General features: G+C 31.4%; 2 protein-coding genes across 5 annotated transcripts; one reads left to right on the top strand and one right to left on the bottom strand.

Moving 5' to 3' along the window:
- Nucleotides 1-2,045: 2,045 nt before the first annotated feature.
- Nucleotides 2,046-6,406, top strand: LOC105632802 (protein ULTRAPETALA 2). Of its 3 annotated transcripts, none has more exons than XM_089723841.1 (4): nucleotides 2,046-2,207; nucleotides 4,590-4,805; nucleotides 5,588-5,864; nucleotides 6,108-6,406. In XM_089723841.1, exons 1-4 carry the CDS (start codon nucleotides 2,195-2,197, stop codon nucleotides 6,280-6,282), a joined length of 681 nt encoding a protein of 226 aa, XP_089579967.1. In that variant the 5' UTR covers nucleotides 2,046-2,194; the 3' UTR covers nucleotides 6,283-6,406. The 3 variants fall into 3 exon arrangements, with proteins under 3 accessions (XP_089579967.1, XP_037496266.1, XP_012070640.1); XM_037640338.2 differs by having other exon boundaries at nucleotides 4,596-4,805; nucleotides 5,549-5,864; nucleotides 6,108-6,404; XM_012215250.4 differs by having other exon boundaries at nucleotides 2,048-2,207; nucleotides 5,549-5,864; nucleotides 6,108-6,393.
- A 70-nt stretch (nucleotides 6,407-6,476) lies between these two features.
- Nucleotides 6,477-9,976, bottom strand: LDL2 (LSD1-like2). 2 transcript variants are annotated; one of them, XM_012215252.4, is made up of 3 exons: nucleotides 9,857-9,976; nucleotides 7,712-9,256; nucleotides 6,477-7,591 (listed from the first exon to the last, which is right to left on the bottom strand). In XM_012215252.4, exons 2-3 carry the CDS (start codon nucleotides 9,243-9,245, stop codon nucleotides 6,846-6,848), a joined length of 2,280 nt encoding a protein of 759 aa, XP_012070642.1. In that variant the 5' UTR covers nucleotides 9,246-9,256; nucleotides 9,857-9,976; the 3' UTR covers nucleotides 6,477-6,845. The 2 variants fall into 2 exon arrangements, with proteins under 2 accessions (XP_012070642.1, XP_020534554.1); XM_020678895.3 differs by having other exon boundaries at nucleotides 7,712-9,765; nucleotides 9,857-9,960.
- Between the last annotated feature and the right edge of the window lie 5 nt (nucleotides 9,977-9,981).

Raw genomic sequence — 9,981 nt, 5'->3', positions numbered from 1 at the left:
CATAATTCTGAGACTATCACTTAATTTTATGAAATTCATTTGGAAATTTCACATATTTTTGTGGAATTTTGTGAAGTTATGTTCAATTCCATAGAATTGAATTTCTAGATTGCAATCTATATGTATTTTTTTTCATTCCAAACACAAAAATTTTTAAATGAATTTCACAAAATTTTATGAAATTCATTTGTTCCAAACAAGGATAAATGTAGAACATTTACACTCTATTTGGTATAAATGAATTTAAAATATGGAATTCATTTGTGAATGAATTCTAGTAGAATTTTATAAATGAAATTATTCATGTTTGGTACGGTTAATTTAAAACATGGAATTCAATTTTTGGTACGGTTAATTTAAAACATGTAATTCAATTGAATTCCATGTAATCATGTATGGAATAAATTCATAATTGAAAATTCATTTATTTTTGTTTCCTAAAATATCCTTGAAATAGTAATTTTATAAAAATAAATAATAAATACCAATTATATTTATGTTATGCTACATGATTTTTTTATATTTTTATTAAAATAAACATATAAAATAAAAATAATATTAATAAAATTATTACATTTAATTGGGTGATAAATATATATATTTAACTTGAATATTTATGTCTCCTTAATAGTGAAAAACATGCTAAAAAATATTAAAACAAAAGATGAAAGATATTAAATAAAAAATAATAAGAAAATATTTTTCTAAAAAAATTAAAATTTTTAAACCATTTTGGTCAAATTTGATAAAATAAATAAGTTAAATAAGTAAAATAATTGAAAATTTCACTTTTTAGAATGAGAAGGTAAGTTTTGTCATAAAAAGTAAGATTGCTTAGTTTTGTGAAATTCATTTGAAAATTTCACCTATTTTTTGTGGGATTTGGTGTAGTTATGTTCAATTTCATGGAATTGAATTCGTAGAATTGAAATTTACACTTTGTTTCATTCAAAACTTAAAAATATGGATTTCTAAATGAATTCCACAAAATTCATTTGTTTCAAATAAGAGTTTAGAAGTATATTTATAATTAAAATATACAATAAGTGGTTAAATCATCCCAAGCAAATTTTACTTGTAAAATCATCAATTTAAACTTAAAATCGTCACCGTTGAAAGAATTTTACTTGAAACACCAGCCTTTGATCTACAATTACAAAAATTGTGTTTACATTGCTAATATCCCGACAAACTATTTACAGTTCTGCTAATCAATTTTATGGTTCGTGAGGAAACACATTCATGAGTACCCAAAACCTTATGTTAATAGGTTAATTTTATCTCTTCTACATAAAACTTCAATGGCTTGGGAAAAATACATAAAAATATATGTAGGTAAACCTAATTAAAGAATTTTACTCTTTAAATGAATATCTAGAGAAGTAAAATAATTTAGGTATCAAAATTGATATAACTCAACCTTACATATAGACTATTAATATAATAATTATTCATTATCAATGTGCTTGTTCTAACAAAATTAAATCATAGAATTCAAAAAAAAAAAAAATCTAGTATTGAAAACTTTGTTTAAGCCAACATATCTAAACCATAGATATGAATATTAATAACATATGATTATTCTAGGCCAACTTTGGAGTGGAGAGGATAAGCACACAATTGCAATTCAATTTCTTTTCCATTTTTAACAAAAAGATAAATTTGAGCGAAATCTTAATTTTGCTTAATTTCGTCTAAAATTTATTCTGAGTTATTATTCGTGATACTCGATCGTATCGGAACTATTATAAATAAATATCTGGACGGAAGATTATAATTCTTAATTAATTTAATTCCTTTTAAAAGTGCATAAGAACGGATACGATTAGGGCACATGAAATTAAGAAGATAAGCGGATGTGATTAGAGCACATAAAAGAAGATTAGCGAACGTGATTAGGGTATATGAAGGCAGATTATCGCTGCGAAACACCGAAACAAAACTACGGTTAGGTCCACCGGCTTTCTTGAACATTTGTAATCATGCTAGAAAGGCAAGTAAATGTAAATATATCATGACAGATGCGGAACAGATTGTTTCGACCTAAATTGGTTAATTTCTTTTGTAAAATCTTTAATTCTTCTTCTATTTAAAGGATCATTGGTATAATCTTCTCTCCACTCTCATGAAATAGGGCTACAATTGAGAGAGTGTTCCCATCAAGAAGCTGAATTACTCCAAGCAAGCTCAAGAAATGGCCCTTCAAGGTAAATTTCCTTTCAATTTTCTTTTTATATTCATTCTTTTTTCAATATATATCAATGATCTATTGATAATAATGTGTTTATCTTGGAGTGAGTGCATCTACTTATGGCTTACCAAAATTTGAAGCATATCTAGAACTAGATTTTCCCCTTTCATTTTCTTTTGTTAAAGATTTTATTTTTTCTGAAAAAATTATTTGCATGTTCTGTGTGTATTATGTGTTTTATTGTTTTGATAGATCAGATTGTATATTTCCTGTATTAGGGATATTTGAGTCCAACCCTTTTACATTATTAGATTTTTAAATTCATCATATTTAATTAGGCATATGATGGAGAATTTTCTTCCTAGATATATTTAATCCATATAATTAAAAATTTAATGACAAACGAAAAAATTATTTTTCTATTTCATTGATTCCTTGTATTTGTATTTGTTTTTTAGCCTGCAAAACACAACTTCCAAATTCAAAATTCACCCGACAAGTCATACTTTAGGTAAATAAAAACAAAAGTGCATATAAATGATATGTGTGCGTGTGTATATATAATTAAATATTTTTAAAAAAAATCATATAAGGTTTCAAAATTAATTAATTTAATTAATGAGAAAATCATTTTAGGTGGAGTACGCGTTAAATATAAATAAATATATATATATATATAGGGAAAAGTACATTTGGGTCCCTAAATTATATTTTAATTAACACTTTTATTTCTTTATTTTTGAAAAATTACTATGACGTCTCTAATTTTTGTTTTAAATTAAATATCGGGTCCTTTTATCAAAATAGTCACACTCGTTTTTTCAACGGAATATGCTCACTTTTTGGATGGAAGAACTTGATATTAAATTGACAGCAAAAATTAAAAACGTTATAATAATTTTTTTAAATTACAGGAATGAAAATGTTAATTAAGATATACTATTATTTAGAGATCAATTGAAATTCTAACTGAATAGAGGCAAAGAATCCATAAAACAAATATAAAGTGAATTTTACATACATATATATATATATTGGAAGTAACTATTTACAGGAAATTTATTATTGATAATTGTAGAATGATTACTTGTAGTATATAAGGGTGCACATGGTTTATAGCGGTTTGAATAATTTTTTTAAATCAAACTGATAATGACAGTTTCGAAATTTTTTAAATTGAAATTTTTTTGTTTTTTAGTATTGGGAGAAGGGGATTCCAACCGAGATTCATTGCTAAGTCGTATATGTATACGCAGTATATTGAATTACAAATTGAACTGAACTAATATATAATAAAATATTAAATAATAAAATAATATATATCAACTTTAGTTTTTAAAACGGTTTCCACATAACATATAAGTTGAAATAATAAAACAGAATTTAAACACTAAATTAATACATATTAATTTAAAAACTAAACAAAAAAAACATATCAATTCTGTTAAAATTGTTAAACCGATGGAGTAGCTCAGTGGCAAAAAAACATTTCGTGTGATTGATAATTATAGCTTAAGTTATCTTTCACAATGCATTAAAGACTGAAAAGAACTATTTTATAGTTTTAAAGATTACATTTCATATAATGTTTGCTGACCATATTATATATTAATATTATACAGTTTATGGTTTGATTTGAGTTACTCAAAATAAAAAAATATTAAACTATCTAATCTGTTTTGTTTCTGATTTGGTTTGGCGGTTTACACTAAACAATAAACCCCCTCTAATTCTATACTTAGCAGGGCAAGAGATCAAGAGTTTCAAGTCTTCTCCTTTAAGAACTTTCTTATCTGCCAAATATTTAGCGCATCACATGCATACTGCACAAATCTGGACCGTCTCTTAATGCAGTATTTCTATGAACAAAGCGATAAGACATGAGTATAAACTACTAATATGGAAACTTAAGAGTAAATAGAATTCATAATAACTCTCAATCTTGAGAGTGATCTTGCATAGAATATATATATATATATATATATATATACTGATGAAGTTGAACCAAACTGTTCTTGGCAGCATGACATGTATACAACCTATTGACATGCAACCAAAGCCAAAAATCCCTTTTGGACAAATGTCTGTCAAGCTTTGGATTCTACCTCTATTTCCCTCATTTTCCATGTTTTGGCATTTCTCTACGTGTGCTTCTTAGCATTTCTCTAGAAAGTGGGTTTCAGTTTCTTTATCATATATTATATATATATATAATCAGATTTTTTGCAACTGTCCTTACTCAGCTTCAAGCTTTAATTTATTTGAGACATCCATATCTAATGTTTGAGGATTATCCAACTTCATTGTACTTGTTAAAAGATCTTTCTTTTCAATTTTTGTTACAGCTGTATGTAATATACATATATATTATAATGTCTTGATTATTATAATATTGTAGTGACAGGGGAAAGGGAAGTTCCAATTATGATAAGCGAAACCTTATTTAGAGAGAAGGAACTGAATGACATTGATGGTTTCAAGAGAGGACATGATTATGTTGAAGTTAAATGTGGATGTACAAGCAAGAAGTATGGTGATGCCATCGGACTCCTCAGAGTTTTTGCGAGTGGCCAATTTCAGATAACCTGTGATTGTTCTCCTGTCTGCAAAAGGGGTAACTAATACATTACTTGCTTTTTCCTTTTCTTATTTTCTTATTTTCTTTTTCTTTTTTTTTTTTTTTTTTTGCCCATAATTTTGAATATCTTCTGAATTTCTTGTTATTTTTAATTTAGATTTTCCTTTTGTTAGTTAGATTCTGATTTGAATACCACTTAGTTCAAAGTTCAAACTCATTCATAGATATTAATTAGTTATTATTACAAAAGTTGCATATATAGTTTCAATTTTTGCATTAACCCTAACACAAAATATTGCACCAATTTGATGAACTGGATGTCTACCTTATCATGCATTATTTAAAATATATACTTCATATTATGGTGCATACATATAGCAGCTATTGGTAGCTTAAAAATTATATTATCCAACACCAGGCATGAATATTGAAGTATGTTATTTGACTTCTTTTTTTTTAAAAAAAAATCAGAAATTTTCGCAATTTTAAGCAAATGCATATTTATATCTTTTAAGTTATAATATAAACATGAATGATCGATGTTTCTCCTGTTAATTTGTCTATTTTATGAATTAGAAATTTTCAAAAGGGAGACTAAAAATTCTGTCAGAATTTGAAATTCCTAGCCTGTCTTTTAGTTGCATTATCAGGCAGGCAGACATATTTAACTTCATTGAGTTCTAATATAAGCATGGACATACACATATTAATTAATGACTTGATGTTGGTTGTAAATAATTATGAGTGACGGATGAGAAAAGTGTCATTTTGAACTGAAGGAAAGAGATTCACACCATATGAATTTGAGAAGCATACAGGGAAGGGAGGGAGAAACAGATGGAAAAGCCATATATGGGTAGTAATGAAAGATAAAAAGGTGCCATTGTGGAAAACTCCATTGCTGAAATATTACAAACATATTGCTAATGGGGCAAGTGGATTTATGAAACGAGTCTTTCATCGCGACGAGTTCATCAAGTGCTATAAATGCAAGAAAGAACGCAGGTTTCGTCTTAGGACTAAGGAACAGTGTAGGATTTATCATGATGCTTCGCTCAATGAAAGATGGAAGTGTGCTGATAGCTTGCATTCCAAGTAAGTTACTTCTCTCTTTTGAATCAAATATTTGATTACGGATGGTTGCATATAACACGGATAAGACTTGCTTTTAACTGGTGTATGAGACCATTCTCCACGTATCAATTCGATTAATGAAGCGTTTTTTTAAATTTGTTACTGTTTTATTCTTTTTTCCATGGCTCATACGCCTAAGTAGGTAAAATCTTTCCTTCGTATCATATCATATGATTATTTGTATGTGTTGGTGTATTTTTGTAGAATAACCTGCAAGGATGACGAAGAGCGGGTCAGTCGCAAGAACTGCAGAGGCTGTCCTGACTGGCCGTCATGCAGTGGCTGCACTTCCTGTGTCTGCTTTGGGTGCCTCAAGTGCAGGTTTCTCGACTGCAACTGCCGCACCTGTGTTGATTTCATGCAAAACGCCGCACCTTAATTTTCAGGCAGGCTTTTTTTTTTTTTATTAAAAAAAAAAAAAGAAGCGTCTGTATGGTTCGTCATTCCAATCCCTACCTTTTATTTCTCAAATGAACAATTACAAATCTTCAATAATTATTATCATTACATTATATGTAATTTGAAACTCGTAACGCATAATTAATGTGCTAATAAATATTTCTTCTAGCATAATTGTTGTCGCTCAAATATATATAGTTTCATATATCTTGTCCAATTATTGTTTGACACAGAAATATAGCATACAAATACAAAAATTACAATTTCTGTTCCTATAGTTCCTCTCAAGAATCAGCAGCATGATACAAACAACTTTCAGCTATAGTGAAACTTTCATGGCTCTGTTTAGCCACTGTGTCTATGCTAGTCATCTTCAGATAAAAGAATAAGCAAACAAATGGGTCTTCTTAGTCAAACTCCAAGAATTACTTGCTCTCCTAGTATGTGAAGAACCTACACAGCTAGATTATATACAGAATTCTGCAACTTAGGAGTGAAAAGACACTGAAATTTAAAACCCATCACCTGGTGCATATATTTGCATCAGGATACTTCATGCAACTGATCTCTACACAGAAGTATGTTATTGAAGATTATGCGGTTCCTGCCCCGTCCTCTTCTTGCATTAGTAATGCTAGAAATCAAGGGAGTAGCAACATTTACCAGTGCACTAGGTCCCATTAGCTTTAGGCCCAAGTTTTTAGTCACATATGATAGCTTGTCCTCATTACTCCCGGTCATCAATTGTAAATCATTTGCCTGTTGACGAGATAGCACTACATAAAGCTGCAATGGCAGCTTCAAAGAATTTTGGAAGCCAGTCCTTGGTTCCTTCTTCAGATCATCTCTGCAACTATCAAAAGTAACTCTCATAATACCCATTGATTGTGGGTCTTCCGTCAAGGGATTAGATATAAATGAAAAATTTCCAAATGCTAGGTCTGGTCTCCTGAACAGATCTAACCATGTATCATTACTTAGACCAACACTCCTCTGCACAGACTTCCTTGAATAATTTTGCCAGCTTCTATTGACTCTTAAAATGCGAGAAGCCTCTCTTAAACCACTCATGAAGGCACCATGCATTGTTGCTGGATATTGCCTAGTTGTCGCCTCACCAGCAAAAAATAGCCGCCCCCCTACACTTTCTGCTAGTAAATCATAGTCACTGCCAGATGACTGCACCCTAACATGAGAATAGGAACCATAACTAAAGGGATCGCTGCCCCATCTTGTACAAATTGTTTGTATGGGATCTGGAACATCAATGCCTTTTGGATTGTATATACCTGAAAGAAAAGCCATAAGTAAAAATAAGAGATATAAGAGGAAGATATAGAGAGGAGAGAAGCACTCAAGGGAAGTTTAAAAACAAAACTGATTTAGTGAACTCAAATAATCAAGCTAACCTCTGAGAACACTCAAAACACGGTGAACTAACATAGATGGATCTGTAGATTCAAATGTTTGTGCAGCCTGACCAGCCACCAGTGCAAGAAGCACTGGACCCCCAGAAACAGTGTGGTTACCATAGAACAAAAAGAACTCTCCACGCTTACTGCTATGCTTATTAAGACAACCAAAAGTATCCAGGTCCTCACCCCAAAAAACATGGGGGAAAACCATCGCCACTTTATTAAGCAGCCCAAAACCCAATCTATCAATTGCTGCAAGCTTCCTTCTGGGTAACTCTGGTTCAAATTTAATGGTTCTTTTCTTCAAAACTCCAAGAGGCACAGTGCATAGGACCATATCTGCTTGAAATACTTGGTCACCAGCAATAACCATAACTCCTTCACTCCCATATCTAATAGTATTCACAGTCTTCCCATAGAATATAGGAACCCCTTCACACAGTGCTTTTATCAATCTCCAGTTCCCTCCGGCTAGAAAGCAATGGTCCCCGCTCATTTCATAAGGATCATCTTGATCCCAATAATTAGCTGACAGATCTGAGAGACATCCTGCATTTGCATATTCCAGGTTAGCAAGATGCCAATCCAGCAGTTGCTTCTCTTCTGTACTTTTAGCCACAGTATACAGCTTCCTAAGTCTCTCCAAAACTGAACCCAGGGAAACATAATTTGCAAAGCCATCCATTGTTTTTCTAAGTTCCATGACTTTGTCAAGTAACTTATTGAAGATAAATTCAATCTTATAATCAACTTCCTTATCAACAGGTGCCCCATCTGGTTTGTACAATGGACAGTTATCTCGGACCTTATGGAGTGGAATAGAAAGTTGCCTAGCAAGAACTCCCAAAGGATTAGCATGTATACCAGTAATAACACTGCCTCCGAGATCCGCTGCAGCAAACTGGCCCGCCCTACCCATTTTCTGAGTATAAACTCTCCCACCAGGACGATTCCTACCTTCCAAAACAACAACTTTAAAACCAAAGGACATGAGTTGCCTTGCTGCCGATAGACCAGCAAGTCCAGCACCAACAATTATCACAGACCCTTCATTCATCAATTCTGGTATAGGGCATGTTAGCGATGACAAAATCCCAAAATTAATATACCCATTGTACAAAAGAAAATCATACGCAGCAGATAGTAAATGCCCATACTCATTGCTCACAGTTTCTTTTATCTGTACTTTTGATAGCCAAACCTTCACATTACTTCTCCACCTAGCAAGGATATGATTCCTCACAACAATATAATCATTCTGCTCTTTGCCATCCAATTCTTTTACCACCCCAGCTTGTATCTCCTCTTCAAGTAATGCATCAATCGGGAACCCCAGAGATATTGCTATCATCGCCTCTGTTTCTGTCTCTTTTTCCAAATCCTCTCTTGATCGATTCTTTTTCTTCAAATAACCACCCAAATGCGTCTCTATCAACTCATCCATCAAATTTTCGTCATAATTTCGCAAACTTGCTCTCTTCCTCAGTGACCTCTTTGTTACCAGCACATCCTTCTCCTGGGTTTCCATTGTCTTACGATCTACAATCCAACTTTTCAACTCAAACTCATATTCATATTCATAAAGCTTGCATCATAAGAACAGAACAAATTTTGCACTTCAGTATCACTCACTTATCAACTACAACCAAAATTGCTTCACAAAAGTAATTCTTAGGCAGCAGTTCCAAAGGAAAACCATCAAAAACACAAGTAAAGAAGTCTCTTCTAATTTTCCCAAGTCATCTAAAAGCAAACTACTGTCAACTGTCTATTTCTCAATTATTAGTTCCACATAAGACCCATCATATAGCACCAATTTTCTTCTTGAAAAAAAGAAAAAGAAAACTTAAGGGGCCACAATAACAGATTCCTGATTCCATTTGAAACCCATTTCTCTTTTAACTCAAATTAGAGTCTCAAACCAAACAAAATCACAGTTCTCAACTCTCAAAACAAATCCCAATATAGCTATATGAACAAACCATCATATCTAACTTCAAAGTGATATCCTCGTTTCGAATTTTACAGTCACAGTATGGTTCAATACTCTATCCAACAATTCAAGATACAGTCACTAAAAATAGACCAAAAACTTTATGGTGGAGATAATTGAAGAATTGAAAGAAGAACGTAACTCACCTTATTTTGTTCTTGTTGAATTGCAATTCGAAGAAGAAATTGAATGGCAAATTTAGGGTTTTCTCTGGTCCGACCTCGAAAAGTGTGGTAGCGAATTAATATCAATGAATTAGAAAAATGATTGG

The sequence above is a fragment of the Jatropha curcas genome, chromosome 7, assembly GCF_041381405.1.
Source record: "Jatropha curcas cultivar XTBG-Jc1 chromosome 7, XTBG_Jcur_1.0, whole genome shotgun sequence".
NCBI classification, from domain to species: Eukaryota; Viridiplantae; Streptophyta; class Magnoliopsida; order Malpighiales; family Euphorbiaceae; genus Jatropha; species Jatropha curcas.
This window is presented reverse-complemented; position numbering and strand designations above follow the sequence as displayed.